Here is a 16,613-nt window from a genome sequence, read left to right on the forward strand (position 1 = left end):
AAAAAGGTTGAAATCCTACATAAAGCAGTGGGCATAACATGCTAAGGAAATTAGGCTGAATCTTGCATAAAAGTTAATTGCGACACAGATCTAACTCGTATCTGATGCATAGCTTCATCTTCCTTTTGTCTACAACACACACGCACACTTCATATTTTGAATCCCTAATGTTAGAACAAGCACTGTAAGGATATGCATGATTTTAAAAAAACAGCCAAGACAAATAGTAGAAAATGCATTTTATTTATATGGAAAAGGCTACATTTAGATTTGTAAAAGGTCTGAGTGTTATGTTGCCCACATGTCAAAAATCAGTTGTGAATAGCAACAAAAAGGTTACATATCTTTCTACATAGCAGTGCAATTAGTTCACATTGCAATAAAATTAAGTCAAGTATGCAACAGAATCAAAAACAAGTGTTTCTCCATAATCAGCGTACAAAGAATTACAGTGCAAAGATCATTCTAGGTTTTAAGAAATCTGCAGTCAGTCATTAGGACATCCTAACGGGCAGGATATCCCAATTATTTTCATTACTAGCAGTTGTATCTTGTCAATACTGTGCACAAGAAAGTAAGTCTAAAATCAAATGACTTACATGGCAAATAAAATATATTTAGTCTATACAATAAAAATACATATTATATAAGTGAACTAACAAAATGAAATTTGAACACACTTATGAAACGGACAACATATCTTAAGGACACACATACAGTATTTATCACGTAAAAACAGCTACTTTTTTCCAGCAAAAATAATTTGGTTGCTTTACAACTGCATTATGGATCTTACAGTTTGAAGATGCAGATGTCCAACTCTTAAAAACCATAATAAATGTCTTCTGCAAAGCATACAAAGAGGATAAATATTCTTATCACAGTCCTAAGGTTACTTTTGGAAGTTTGTTTTCCCTTGCTCCAGAAACACACTTACATGGGTGAAAAAATAAAAAATTCAAGGGGCATTATGGTACATTGAAACAGTAAACTGTGCTCCATTTCCTTCTAAGTTTGAAAAAAAAACTAGAATTTACAGTACTCTGTGGTATATGAAAAAGTCTTCACAAGTTTACATTGCATATTTCTGAGTCCATTCTCTTGCGTGTCTGTTGTATCTGTATGTGCAGAAAGAAGGCATTGAGTGAAGAGCTGTTAGTGATGCATGGACAGTAGCCACATATTTACTTCATGCAGACATTATTGAGCTTTTAATCTCTTAGCATCGACTCAAAGTTAAAATGTCTAAGAACCAAGAAACATATGCACTATGTGTTCAGTTAAGGTTACCTATCAAAGCTATTTAGACTCAAACTCAAAACCAATCTTACTGGTTTGTACTAAAATGAGTATCGTTGCGCGTACTTAGCTTGCATTTCACAACTGGTTCCCTTACCTGTACATTAACAGGAGTTTGTTGCCAATTATTCCCAAATGTGTATGCTATTAAAAGTCTAACAAAGTTCACACATTTAAGCTGCATAAAATTCAGCATCATTAACTGACATTGGAAAGGGTGCGGATGGAAGGCACATAGATGTTATTCTCCGTTCTACACTTCCACCTACATTTCAGAACTTGAAAGGAAAATTTCCTGAAAAGCATTTCTGACTAGATTTTAAGTGTCAGGTCTTTTCCTTCTGGTATGAAGCTGACTAGCACTCCCAGAGGGAAGCGTCCCTGGAGAGTCAGCAACTTTGCCTCTGGTCCTTGAACTTGCTAACATTCTACTCTTCAGAGTAGATTCACTTTTTTCTGTGTCCTCCGGAGGAAACATTGGCAAGTTTTTTTTTTTAAAATCACTTCTCAAGATCAATATACCAACTCCTGTACTAACTTAGTTTGCTCTTAAGAATATGTTCTCATTCAAGTCTTTGGATTTTCAGTTACACACTCAGGGGTAACCAGCCCCATTATTCACTTCCCACATCTAACAGGATAGTAAAAATTCAGTGGGTTGAAAAGCATAAAGAGACAGAGCTATAGTCAAGAATTTAATCTTCTCCTACTTTGTTACAATGATTCAACTTCAAGTTGTGGAGATGGAGAAATATCCCTTGTTCACTTCCTTTACAAACAGGAGGCTGAAAATACTAAGTGGATGGATAAAACCAGAGACACAAGTGGGCAGAAGCTGAAGCACAACATCCTCAACTCGAGAACAATCTGCTTTGCAGAACAAGCCACAGTTCAAGCATTTCAAAAGTGGCTTACATGATTTGATTGTATCAGACTTTGAACTGTCAGAAAAAAAAACATTTTAATAATTCTCACTCTAGCGAAGAATACTAGACCTTAAACTTCCATGTTACTTCTGCCTCACTCCTTTTCTATCCAGTCCTGAATGTAAAAGCAATACTCAAATCTTCATGAAGCTGTGACAACAAATAATTCTTACTTGGGATTATTTTTTTATGTAATGAAAAATAAATAATACATTAATGCTGTGTGTTAATATATTTTTGTACTTGTTTGCATAAAACTAAGTATCCAACAATTGTGTACACCTACAGGTTCCTGCTTGCCATTCTACCAATAGGTATTTTCAAGATTTAAATATCTAATCCTCTATAGAGTAGAAATCTATGTAAAGAGTTTTTTAAAAAATAAGGTAAACAGCTGTATAGCCAATCACTATCTGCAAGTACCACACACATAAATACGCATAATTATGTCATACTCACTTTTCCTTGTCTGACTTGTAGATCTGTGCAATATCCGGTACTAAAGGATCATCTGGATTAGGATCACAAAGTAAGGAGCATATGGACAATAAAACTAAATAAAAGAGATGCTAGGTTAAACAAGTTAGTTCACTTCATTTCTATAATCCTTTAATATATTCCAGTACACAGACAGTGGAAAAAGGAAGACTAGAAAGAGAATGTGTATCAGTATTAAGGTTTTGGACAGCGGTTTTGCTCAGAAGTGTTAATACAGCACCATGTTTGCAATGCATATAGGCATTAAACAACACCTGATAACAGCCTAGAGAACTCACAATCCGTGCACTTATACCTCTGGTAATTATCTCTTTCCCATGTTTTGACCTATGAAAATTAAACTACAGAGTACATATCAATGTTCGATCAAACGAAGCCCTTACATCTTCAATTATTTATAATTATCATTAATATTACACTAACATGTAACACTGGATTTGTGCATATCCTTCTCCACTTCTGTGCTGACTTATTCTCTCCTTCATATGAGCATTTCACTTGATTTGATACATGTGACGCTTCCATTTGGGGAAACATTTTACCAGGTTTTTATTCAGGTACTCACTTATGATTCTAGTTTTGATCCCTGGTATCTGAGGACATTTGATTTTTCTAACACTTTCAACGCACATATTTCAGGTAACTTCAATTTTAAACTCAGAACTAACATGGATACCAAAAGCACTCACTTCGACAATTCACAATAGGTTGTGAAAAGGAATTTGAAGCTACAGTAAGAATCTGCTGTAGAATATGATTTTTTTCCCCTTGCTTTGTCTTGTTACGAAAAGGATTGGACTAACACGTATTTACAGCAGTAGCAAGCTTCATACTGACATACTTTATTAGGTGCCAGTAACATTGGAAAATCAGGTTACAACACTCAGTGACACCAATCAGAGGTGCTATCAGTACGTCATAATCCTTTGATCCACTAAAACAAGAACTGTAAATGAGAAATTTCTTCCATGAGACACTGAGCTGATTTCCAGTTTAAAAAACACGAAATGTATACGTGTTAAAAGCAGGTCAAGTCAAATCACACAAGACCTGCAGGCTACTCTTCTTTAGAGCTGAAGGAATACTCAAAAAAAGTAAACACACTTACAGAAAAGTGCTAAAGATCTGAATACTCAGATACCAGATAAATACCAACTGGTAAACAAGATCTAGGTGCCAACTAAACACATTCTGAATAACTAGGAACCAATTTTTGCTCAGCAATACAACAAGCAATTTCTGTGGAAAGCTGGTATGAGCTACACACAACAGTAATGCATGTCTTCAACAGCTACGTGAGAAAACACCTTTAAAATTGTATTTTATTTAGCTACTGAAATTATTGCGTATGGCTGGTGTGCATGAGCAGAAGTTGCTTTTCCAATCATGTATAACAACTGCACCTGCATAAAGCAATTTCCATGGGACAAAGACTAACAATGTTTTCCTTGCTCATACACCAAATGCAATGACACTGTTCTAAAACAGATACATGGTTTAGAGAGCTTTCAAAAACATAAGCAAGACGTGATACTGTTTAATCTTTTGAGCAACATGAGAACTTTATGCAATATGACTAAGATCATGGCTAAGCATTTTGAATATGGGTGAGAAAAACTGCAGTCACATTTTAAGCAGCTTTTGAAGTGACACAAAATGCCTACAACAAAAGAACTAATTAACCGTAACCACAATGTTCCAAACATCAAGTGTTCAAATTTGAGAAAAATTTAACTACAAGGTTAGAGTATTTTATTAACTCTTTTACTGATGACTTAGAAAACAGTTATGTTTTAAAATTCATCTTACAGAGGAATCCAAGCCAGAACAACTTATTAAATTTCAAAATAAAGTGTAATTAAGATCTTAGCCCACATAAGCATGCTCAGGCAATCACAAGCAATCCAAGAGGCCTCCCTACATGTCAGTATTGGGGTTTTCCATTTACATCCAAATTCATTTGGTTTTGCAGCTCTGTTCAGAAGTTTCTCTTCAGTTCTGCCCGCACAGTCAGTTATAATACAGAAGCTGCACTTCAGCCTAATTGGACATTTTTTATCTCACCCAATTTGGTTTAGAACATTTCCTTGCCATGCAGATAATGTATGATGTCATGCGACACTCCAAATAAACTGTGCAACATCTTGGACCGTAACAAGGATTCCAATGGAATTACCACTGCTGTAACATGCAGGATAAATGAGTTCTCACTGGCACCCTTGGACAATGTAGTGAAATCAGAAAAAAACCATGGCAGTGTATGCAAATTCATAAATCCATTAGCATATCTGTGACTTTACCTTTAGATACAGTCAGAGCTGGTGACCACTGAGATCTCAGGATATCAAGACAAATACTCCCATTACTGTTTATGTTTGGATGATATATTTTTGTTGTAAAAGCAATCTGGAATTAAAAAAAGGTAAAAAAAAATAACAAGTAACATGAAATTGTTTTTTACATTTGGAATCCTTCACATTGTCCCTTCATTTCCAGTCATATTCCATCTGCCATACCCAACACAGCATACTGTACAACCTCTCATCCTATCACCCAGTTTTAGGATTCAGCTCATCCCTTACATACCCTATCACTGGCCCTTCTGGTTTCAACTCCCAAAAGAAAGTCCCAGACAGCTAAAATATAGACACAGCTTTGACCTAAAAATTGTGTAAGTTTGAAGACAAAGGACTTACCTTTGGTGGTTTGAAAGGATAGTCTGTTGGAAAGTGTACTGTGAGAAAAAATACTCCCCCTTGATATGCACTATCAGGCTGGAAAAAAAACAAAAGAAACAAAACCCCTTAATATATTTCAGTTATTGTGGAGCTTCTCTTCTGAATGCAGAGAACCTCCCAAATGGATGAGTAACTTAGAAAGCTCATTTTTTATCCCCAGTACACAGCCCATAGTGTACTGAGGATACCGAACCCTCCCACTGGCCAGCGACGCTACAGTAGAGCCAGCCGTGGCTACTACTGCAGTAGCACAACGTGGCTACTGAGTGCTGCCCTTCTTGGGGAGGGGAAGGAGGGGAGCAGCGTTTGACTGGTGGAGCTACAAAACTGCTGATCCATCAGCTCCAAACTAGCTCCCTCCTCAGTATCCGGGCTGTGAGGCACTCCTGGAAGCTCAGCTCCACGGCACCAAGGGGACCAAGAGCAGGTCTTCCAAATCCTGTCTCCATACAACACCACAGCTGCTCTGCTACATTCGGGATCTTCCTCCATCGTTAAGCTACAAATATACTTACCTTAAGAAGTGGTTTCTCTTTGCAGATGCAAAGAGTAGGATTTTCCAACTTAATTCAGGTGATCATGATGACATCAGGGAGTTTTAAAACACACAACATCTTTGTGACCTGTACAAATCTGTGAACATGCATTTTGTTAGAGAACATGTGCACAGGTTTACGTCCAGGTTGCACACAGTTAATAGATAGAAATAACTTTGTTGCAGTCAGCTGTTGAAGAAATCTTTCATTTTTATTTACTAGAGAAGTGGGGAAAAAAGTCTCAGTGCTAAATGACAGAGCAGCGCTTCAAGTTCAAATTAAGGGAAGGAGAAGAAAAATCTCTCTTGTTACTCAAGAAGTTTAAAACAGCAAGACAGGAACTCAGTCTCAGCAAAGCTGCAGGAGAAGTTTTGGGTTTTCTTATGGGAGTAAATGCAGATTATTTTTTTTTTTTTAGATAAAACGTTTACCTTAGAAATGAGCAAAAATCGCAGTTTTAGAGATCAATTGAAGAAGTAAAGTCACAAATGGTCCCTATGACATGTTGTCTTATGCACTCAAAATGCAGACAGTGTTGCAACATAAGGCAGGTTATATACGGTATTGCTAAGAAGCCAGCATTAGGTAACATCAGAGAAGATTGCCACTCACAGTTAGGTTTGAAATGACTGCTTGCATGCATAGTAAATGGACTTTTCAAAGTTAAAATAAGCTGAAGATCAGACAAGTTCAGTGCCAAGGAGAAGGCGAAGCGAAGTCACACAGCGTTTGGTGGGTAAGGCACATCAAACTGAGGATGTGCAGACAGGAGAAGAGGTTACACTACTTCCACATATAGGAAGTGAGTTCTGAAGGAAAGCTTTAGTCCTGTGCTTCCCTCAGCCCATCAGAAGATGTACAGGATGTGCACCCCTATTTCCTTATGTTATCGAGACAAAGTTATGTTATCAAGGCAAAAGTGCTGATAGTGTGGCTTTTCTCATCGACGGTTATGGTTGAGAAGGGTTGGCAAGAGATGCTCACTGTTATCCTTAACTAGAGAAATCTGAGGAACCTGAAGGGAAGAAAAGACTATTTTCCACTACAAGGTATGAAAGGCGAATTGCGAGCTGGAAAAAAAAGAATTAAATTGGGATTTATGTGCTAGTGTTTCCATTGCTAAGGTCAAAGTCATTCAGAACAGAGACATTACTGGTGGCAATCAGCACACAAGCTTGTCCTAACTCTATATTCTTTGATATTCTTTGCTGTTTTGCCATTCACCTTCAGGGAGTGCAGAAGGGCAAGAGCAGAATGACTTTGTATGTGAAGGAACACAGCTGCCAAAGAACAATGGCATAAGTACGAGTATCCTATAGAAAAGCTTGTCACAGTAATTCGAGTGGCTGCTGCATCACCACAAACTCCGTCACATCACTGACAAACTAGTAACTGGTCTTTTACTGCTCCAGAGCAGCTGTGATGGAAATGCAGAAATAGTCTCAAATTAGTCACAATTTCACTTTTCTCCACCATGTGATGTTGCATCTCATGGGATTAAGTAGTGTCTCAAATTTTCAGCTCAGTAACTGTACCAGAAGCTCTTCTTTCAAAATTACCAAATCCAAAAGGAAAACACTAGGAATACAAGCTCTTTGCCGTGGTATTTATAAACACCCCTTCTCTCAGGTCACGTTGTTCTTCATTCTTTTTGCTGAAACCCTTTCCAATTTTCCTTCAGAATGTTCCGTTCTTAATATATATTGCCCTTTCTTATGTCATGTCCTTCAAGAGTCATAAATCACAACTTTAGCAATCTCACTCAACTCAAAAAAAGCCTTTCTCACACAGAAACCAAAAGTACCCACAAATGGGGACTACAGTTCCCAAAAGCCATCAGCTTCTGCCAGAGCCACATCACAGCCCTCAAGTAAGTTCTAAAAGGCCCCGAATCACCTTGTGCAACACCACTCTTGTTTACAGTTCACAACTTTAACATAGGATTACTTCAACTATTTCTCTTCCAGAATTGAAATGATCTCTGAAAAGCAAGCTCTTGAGTTTGCAGCCCACATCACCAATTCAAACATTAGGGATGCTTAATCAGAATTGAAATTTCAGGAAGAAGACTACAGAATTTTTTTGAACAGTTAAAGAAGAAATGAGTGCCAGACTACTATAAACAACAATACAAACCCCATATCTTTAATCTGTACATAGCACAGCTGAATTTAACTGCCATGTTAAAAGACACCCAAATGAATCCTTCTGTAACAAAAAAGGAAACACGCCTACTTTCTAAGGGGAACAAACTATTATACTTACAGGTCCCATAATAGTTGCTTGCCAATGAAACACTGCAAATCAAAAAGATAAAGTGATTAGAGATTTTCTAAGCTTTTCCTTAACCAGAAAAGGTCAGCCGTGGCAAGGTGCTATGAAGAGCTTACAGTCATCTCCAACAGGTCCGGCAGAACAGTGGGCCGGTGGGTCTCGCTGCAGGTCACTTAGCTCCTGGAAGAAAAACACAAATATTTGAAATGTATCTACATGAACAGACACACCACAGAGCAGCACCGCTTCAAAAGTGAAAACACAAAAAAATTTATTGAATAGATCCGTAATATTTTTTAAAGAAATCAAAATGTGAAGTGCCCATTGATAATGGAAAGATTTCTTCCTGATAGGTTTGTAGCTGAAGGCAATATTATACAGATTAACATCTGAAAGCATGAGAATTACAACCAAGTTCGTAATACACTGGATCTACTGAAGTAGAGGCAGAAAGAAATCAAGAAAAAAAGGGTTTATTGACTTCCCGGTAAACTAACTGCTTAACTTAGAAATTTGTGCTCATCTGACTATCCCTTTAGCTTCTGATTTTATAAAAGGTTCGTGTATTGCCCTCATCTATATCCATTAGCTGAGTTAAACTAGTTCATAAAATGCTTGCAGACTGCCTAAAGATGATATAGGAAAGCAAAGGATCCTAAGTGAACTAGAGAACAAAAGGAAATTACCAGCTATACACCCTACTGAACATACCTGATTTGATTCTCTACATGCTTTCTTTCAAAAGTGACTACTAGAAAAACCTGGAAAAAGTTGAAGTTTAAGAGAAGCATGCAGAGAAACTTTTGCATGTCAACTGATTTATTTTACAGAAGTTTAAACAGTCCCAAATAATTTAAATTACACAGACACCCAGCTTTTCATTTATGTCATCAACACTACATCAAACACAAAACAAGCCAGGCATTAATGCAGGTTCATTTTCCTTGTTTAATTCAATATACAAGTCTTGATATCTGAAGTTTTACTACACAAAGAACAAGTTATGTACTTTTTCCAGTTCCAAGCTGATAGGAACCATGCTGCTCTAAGTCTAACGAGCATGTGTAAATACTTCAATTGAAATAAGCTTAAACAATGTGTCCTAAGTCACTGTTCCTAAGTCACTCAACTAATTACCAAGAACATTTAATTCAACAACAAACATGAGAAGGTCTGCAAGGATCTTTATAAGTTTAGCTTAAAGACTAACAGTGGAAGCACTTCCACCCAAAAAATCATTAGTCAAGAAAACAATTAAAAAAAATCAACGTGTAAACCAGAACAAACTTCAAGTCGTGTAACATTTGTATGTAGCGTGATCAGGCTTTACGCACAAGCTGAAGGGTTACAACTCCGCACTTCCAACTGCCGTGATATATTTATCCGTTTACACCAGCCAGCAAGCATTTCAACTCATGCAGTGCCCTCCCTGAGACGCCCACTTCACCACGGACAAGGTGCCTAGCACCCAAACTCGGACACACTTCTTGTAGGTCAACTCTTAGCCGCAGGTCCAAGGAAGGGCAGCACCACAAATATCCAACCACCTCTGAGCAAGCAGTAACATTACTGTTCTGCTAAGGCATGCCTTCAGCTGCGTGACTGAAAACATGAGGACTCTTTGCTCTACTGAAATAGGTACAGTCACTAGCTCGTATGACTCGCCAACCCAGCTTTATCCCGTTGGTGAAACTCTACACTGCTCCAGAAACAACACTCCAGGCTAGACTTGGACTGTATTTGTAAAGGATTTTGCTTTCGCCTTTTAGTCCCCTTTTCGATCTGCAGATTCAAGTTTCAGTAAGGGAGCAATACAGAGAAGCGTGACCTATGCAAAGCCCAGTCACTGCCAGCACAAGAAGTCAACAAGTCTCAAATTTCCAGGAATCACGAGACTCAGCCAGCAGCGGAGCAGTTCCAGCCACTGTCTGCACTAACTCACAGCCCAAGATCTAATAAGAGAAGATGGAGTTTTGTATGGACAGTACCAAAGTCATCTACATGAAACTGTTGGCTGAAGTGGAGAACTCAAAACCTAAAAATCACGTTTTATAGCAATTATGTCTGACTACTAAATTAAAGGTAACGATGGGGAAAAAAACGTAGCTTAATCCAGAGACTCTAAAATATGTACACACATTTCCTTACGCATGCGACTCACCATCACAGCTGCCGGGAAAGCAATTTTGGAGTCCCAAATCTGTAGCAGTACTTCCATTTGTGAGATGCTTTCCTTAAGATCTTAACATCCCCCAAACCATACAAATTGATTTTCATTCATATGTACACAAGTACTTCTGAACTGGTAAGAACTCGGAAAGTCTCCTCAGGCATACACCTGCAATTTGTTGAGGCTCAAGGCACTGAAATTTGTCCCCAATAAAAACATGTCTTTAATCACAGCTTGATGAGACCAGTCCAGTCCTGTCATTAATATTTTCCCCATTCGTGATGAAGAGAAGCCTTTCTTCAGCCTAGTTCACTAAATGAGAGCAACGGTCACAGATATACTAAGAAGGCTTCTGCAGCCAATTCAGGCTGTGTTCATATTTCCCATTCATAAGAAATAGAGTACTAAAGCCAATAGGCTTTGAAAATACAAATAGTAACGTGATCAAACTTTGTAAATTGAATTTGACAGTAACAGTTTGAGCCTTTGCATACAGCAGCTCAGATCAAGCTGTGATAAAAATCAAAGAAGTATTTTGCTTTGTACTGTTAATTATGCTGTTCAAGCTTGGCATTCAAAGCAAAATTATCTGGAGAGCTGTATGATTTAGGCTTCGATCTCTCCTACGCCTCCTGCAATGCTGTAAGGAGATATCCCTCACAAGTCACGCTGACTTGCCAGCGTCCAGAGCTGAACACCACAGAAGGGCTGCAATGGTTCCCTAGAATAAACAGGGGTACAAAAACTGCTTTGAGACTTTATATAGTTGCAAAAGAATGAGGTGTTGAATATAAGAATACAAAGCAGCAAAGATGCTCTTCAAAAGAAGCCCGAGAAGTCCAAAGAGCTACTAAGCACTACGTGCTGAAACCTCATCAAGAAGCACAGAAGAACTGCATGGAAGGCTGGCTGCAGACAGTCAACGCTAAAGATTTTTCTGTAATTCTAACAGAGTTGGTTCCGGCAGTTTTGTCCATGTTTTATGGATTATAAAACACTGCAGCATGATGCAGGTCTGCTTGCCTCAAGGCCTTGTCTGCACGGATATTTTTAGTCAGCGGTACAGAAAATGCTGGTGCAAGACTTTGATGCACGTATGCTAAAAAAAAAAGTGGATTTGTAACTCAAAATAGTGTGGATTCTTTTTCAAAAGGGAAACTCAACACTGCAAGTTACAGCACACACCAGGGCAACATCTTCTGAGAGACAACGCAAAAAGAATAAAGTTCTGTCTGCAAGAGCTGCAAGCAGAAGTATTAGTTATTTTAAACAGTGGTGAATGTCACGGCACAAAAGCATCTATCAGGAGCTCAACACGTGCCACGCTTTGTCCCAGTGCAGCCATAATAAACTTGTATAAAGAAAAGAGCTAAGCTGTGGACACTGCTAGGAATAAACCTTCTAATCCTCTCTAACACTGAAAAATGTTACCTAGTAGAATAAAACATGGTTAATTCTATACCTCCGGCTGGTTGCAATTAACAGGTGTAACAGCAAACTACTTCTCCTGTTTAAAACCAGAGAACAGCAGCAGAGCACAGAAGCAGGCAGGATCCATGATCGGGTGAAGCAAATAAAGGAAGAGTGGCATAGTGTTAGAAATGTTAGCCAGCAATTACTGGGGAGGGACACAGCAAAGCCTCCAAATTATCACCTCTCGTTGCACCACACACACTCTAGAATGCATGGACTCACGGACAGCATGAGACAAAAATTTTAAAATCAAGTTTAACAGATGTAAGACGCATACCACAATAAACTGTAAGCTGGAAATGTGTCTGAACATGCAGACTAGCACTCATTGACAAAGTACATTACAGAATATATTTCATAAATCGTAAAGCTGGTGAAGACTGGGAGGCCAGTTTAACAGTTCTGTGCTTCACTAGGAGACAGGGATTTTCTCCTAAAAAGCTACAAGAATAAGATTGGAAAGGATATGTTGACAACAGGGAGGTAAATATTCTAAGCATAGCACTTACGGACACTCAAAGGGTATAAGCAGGAGTACCAATAAAAAAAAACTAAACTAAAATCTCTCCTCTGTTGCAGTTAAAAAAAAAGAGTCCAAAAAAAGAGTCTGCAGGCTATCAGAAGACAGAAATAAACTGCAGGCAGCATCACTAAAAGCTATTTTAGTTCTTTAAATACATGAAACCGCAACCAGAGCCCTTTTCCACACCATTATTTAAAATAGAGGTTTTTAAATTTGCCAGCTATGCTCCTCATTTCTTGCACAAAAAGCACCGTACTTTCTATCAAGTCAACACATTCACTGCTGCTCCTCTATTAATGGTGATTGGAACCATCTGTCCAAAAAGCAGCTAGAGCACTGATTAGACTTTGGCTAGTTAACAGATTTTCTTTTCTTTGTAAGTTTAGGAAATGTGAAGCATTTGCCATCACGTCTCAATATAAAGTTAAGTTTTAGTAATAGAGTACCTATCTGGTTTTATACACTGTTTGATACAAAATATGTTGCTGTGATTTCACAGCTAATGTTTCGGAAACAAACTAAAATAATTTGTATTACAGAACTGAAAAAGTTTCCTTAGCATGTTTATTATCCCCTAAAGAAAGTCAGAACCCAAACCACAATTACTGATAACATTTGCACTTGAGTTAATTTAATCAACCAGAGTTACTTTCAACATAAAACTTGAGTTGGTATGTCCTGTTAGACTATGCACGTATGAAACACGCTGAAACAAACAAACATATAGCTGAATGGTAAATTTCAACATTTGAATGCTTCCATTCTTACTGAGCTGTGGGACAAAAACAATCCAGCACTATGCACTGACAAGATTAAAAACAACAGCTATTTTTAAACCAGTCTTTAAATGTGTCAGAAAATACATGGCTGCTGCCTTCGAAATCTCTTCTACCCAAAAAAGTCCAATTTATTTTTATGCTGATAACAAGAGCTAGTGAATACTGGTTTTCTAAAGATTTCAAAATAGTCTGAGCCATTAACAGGCATAAGAAACATCAGCAGCTCATTAATACTAGAGGAGCATCCAAAAGTACAGGATTTATGATGAAAACAATCTCCCCAGCTGTAAGACTGAACTGACAGGATAACAAACTCCCAATTAGGTAAGTGAACAGAGTATTTGCAACAGGAATCTCAGAAAAATGACCCTGCATGGGACTGATGGGCAGAACTGACCCATTCAATAACGTCCCTAACACAACTGCCTGAATTATTTTCTACTTGGCACAAAAGCCGCGGTGTCTCAGTATCCTGGGGTAGTAATAATAAAGATTTCTTTGCAGAATGACCCTCCCCAGCTAAAACCTACACTATTTCTCTTCATAATCTGCAACATCTGGATTTTACAACATCCACAAAATAGCGGGTTATTCTTTCATCGCTGCATCACAAACTACAGGGAAGCAGCTCCTGCCCCAAGGAACTTGTATTCTACATCATATACAGAGCACAGACTGAAGTTTTTGACAGCCTAGAAGCACAACTGCCTCTCCTTCGTGCTACAGCAAAGCATTGACAAGTTCAACTAATCCAGACCCTCCACTTAAAACGAGTAAGAATCCCCCGTCCTTCCAAGGAACTCCAAGATGAATTCGTCATCGAATTAGTACTGACCTCTATGCTTACAGAGCAGGGCTTCACGTCCTCACTGCTCTTCCACCCTCAGCACTAAGCTGAACACACTTGGATGATCAGCTTGCTTGTTGGTTATTTACTTGCTTGTTCTTTTTGTTTGTTTGTTTTTGTTTTTTTAAAAAAGCTCCCAAGCACAATGCATCCTTCCATTATTAGTGCAGAGCCCTGAAATCTGCAGCTTGTCCTTTGAGGAGCCCCTCAAGGCAGACCAACGAAAGAAAAGATGAAACAACACAATCACAACGGCAATACTATTTAGAAACTGGAGTCCCAACTGGCACGGGACAAAATACACTTTCTAATATACATGTGTTACAGCTGTGCTTCCTCTGTAGGTGCTATCATTCTGACCACACAAGCTACCAAAATTATTGTGAACAAGCTTGTCACCAAAATCCTTCAGCTGTGTTAAAGCACAGTTCTGAGCCACTCTAAAACCACCCAGGCTTAACCAGAGGCACTATGTCTAGACTGACAAGTTCCCAAGCAATGCCATTGTGTTTTCTGACAGTGCTTTGTTCTCCAAAGAGGTCCCCTAGGCACTTTCTCAAACTATAAAATCCTTACAACGTTTCCTCTACTCCAGATCTTATCGTCTCCTACACTCGTGATACGACATAGCTATCAACCTTTATAGCCTGTCTGAAACATCTGGGAGATGGATGGGATGAACAAGCCTTCATAAAAACACATCTCATCTACTCCATTAGTTTTTCCCCATTTCATCATGTTAAGGAAAGCTCTACGTACTACACTGACATCAAGATACATTGTCTTTTCAAACTTTTCCCCTTCATTTTTATCTTCCATTTGCAATAACTTCCTTGACACTTTCTTCTTTCACAGCAAGTGGCTTGTTATGATACTGCTTTGGAGCCTGGCTGCTGGACAAATCCCTCTAGCAGTAATTATTTTTTACCCTGGAAAGGCAGCAGATAGCAATTAGGGAAGATAATAATAATAATAAAACAGTAATAGTCTTTTCTGCAGAAAACTGGAAGAGGTAGCCAGTACTGAAACTAATCTCAACTCTTCTGGTAGCTCCCACTCCAGAATTTCTTCATGTTTCACATAAAACCTATTGCAAAATCTGGAAATCTTATACTTGAAGTCGGCATTTCTTGACTTTCAGAGAACAGAGAAAGAATCTAATAAGACTAACAGTACACAAAACGCTAACTTCAGGATAGGTTTCACATCTATTGAACATAAAGTTTGAAAATACCACAGTAAAGAAAGCTGTGGTTTTCCAATACGTATGGACGCCACTAAAGGAGGCTTTTCCACCTCAAAAATGCCAGAAAACTACCAGACTTCCCACTTTCTTTACTCACCTTAACAGAAAGAAATTGGAAGAAAAGGAGAGAAAAGAAAAGAAAGAAAAGGAAGAAAGAAAGAAAAGGAAGAGGAAAGAAGGTATGCAGAACAAACCTTCTAACACAAGGGTCAGGAGATTCTCAGAGAGAAGGTGAGAAGTGAAGAAGACAAGAAAAAAAAAAAGGAATAATCCCCACAATATACAGAAGCAGGACAGAACTTACTGTTAGACAGAAATCACCGTGCTCGTTGACGGTCAGCGCGGTATATTTGGTATAACACTCAAATATTGTGTCACGTATTTGTTACATATTTGGCATTCAGCGACAAAACCCTCCCCTGTTGACAAGATTTGCAGCGTGAGACCCGACCACCAGCTTCTGGTGGGAGCCCACAGCGGCCACCTTTCTCCACAGAGGGCACACCCCAGCGTTAACCGAAAATTTCTGTAAAAAAAAAACCAACACATTTTCCAAACCGTCAGCCGCCCCCCTCACCCCCCACCCCCCCTCAGGGCGGAAAGGGACGGCTGAGGATAAGAAGCAGGGCTCCTGAGGGGACCGAGCGGGTACCGGCGGCCTCCCGTCGCCCCCCGTCCCCGTCCCCGCTCACTTTCTGTATCCGCTTCAGCGCCATGAGGGGACCGGGGCGGCGGCGGCGGTGGCAACGGCTGCGGCGGGGGGGGGAGCGCGGCCGGGGCGGTGCGGGCGGGGAACGGCATCGGCGCGCGCCGCGGAGGGAGGGACGAGGCGGGGGCGGGGGGAGACCGGGCTCTTTGTGTCCGCCATCGCGGGGCGCGCTGGGAAATGTAGTCCTGGAGGGGGGGTGCCCTCTGGTGGTGCTCAGGGAATGCTGACTGGGAAGCCCGCGGGTCTGAAGTGGTATCAGGGCGTTCTTCTGAGGAAGAGAAGGCTCAGGGGGGACCTTATTGCTCTCTACAACTACCTGAAAGGAAGCTGTGGGGAGCTGGGGGTCGGCCTCTTCTCTCAGATAACTAGTGATAGGACTAGAGGGAACGGCGTCAAGTTGCGCCAGGGAAGGTTTAGGTTAGAAATAAGAAGACATTTCTTCTCAGAAAGAGCAGTCAGGCATTGGAACAGGTTGCCCAGGGAGGTGGTGGCATCACCGTCCCTATGAGCGTTCAAGGAAAGGTTGGATGTGGTACTTAGGTACATGGCTTAGTGGGTGACATTGGTGGTAGGGGAATGATTAGACCAGATGATC

The 16,613-nt window shown here is 39.6% G+C and overlaps 1 protein-coding gene across 2 annotated transcripts; it reads right to left on the reverse strand.

Moving 5' to 3' along the window:
* Positions 1-226: 226 nt before the first annotated feature.
* UBE2D1 (ubiquitin conjugating enzyme E2 D1) lies at positions 227-16,140 on the reverse strand. 2 transcript variants are annotated; one of them, XM_040563562.1, is made up of 7 exons: positions 16,002-16,140; positions 8,388-8,451; positions 8,263-8,294; positions 5,420-5,497; positions 5,024-5,129; positions 2,685-2,778; positions 227-1,118 (listed from the first exon to the last, which is right to left on the reverse strand). In XM_040563562.1, exons 1-7 carry the CDS (start codon positions 16,023-16,025, stop codon positions 1,073-1,075), a joined length of 444 nt encoding a protein of 147 aa, XP_040419496.1. In that variant the 5' UTR covers positions 16,026-16,140; the 3' UTR covers positions 227-1,072. The 2 variants fall into 2 exon arrangements, with proteins under 2 accessions (XP_040419496.1, XP_040419498.1); XM_040563564.1 differs by lacking the exon at positions 16,002-16,140 and adding an exon at positions 15,614-15,802.
* Positions 16,141-16,613: the final 473 nt, after the last annotated feature.

The sequence above is a fragment of the Cygnus olor genome, chromosome 7, assembly GCF_009769625.2.
Source record: "Cygnus olor isolate bCygOlo1 chromosome 7, bCygOlo1.pri.v2, whole genome shotgun sequence".
NCBI classification, from domain to species: domain Eukaryota; kingdom Metazoa; phylum Chordata; class Aves; order Anseriformes; family Anatidae; genus Cygnus; species Cygnus olor.

Bases quoted from the DNA above. Each gene is read 5' to 3' on its own strand.
- UBE2D1 (XM_040563562.1), bottom strand. From the start codon at position 16,025: ATGGCGCTGAAGCGGATACAGAAA. The intron at 5,130-5,419 runs GTAAGTCCTTTG...TTTTAATTCCAG, and splicing joins ATCCTTTCAAACCACCAAAG to ATTGCTTTTACAACAAAAAT. The intron at 1,119-2,684 runs GTGAGTATGACA...CTGCACATACAG, and splicing joins TACAAGTCAGACAAGGAAAA to ATACAACAGACACGCAAGAG.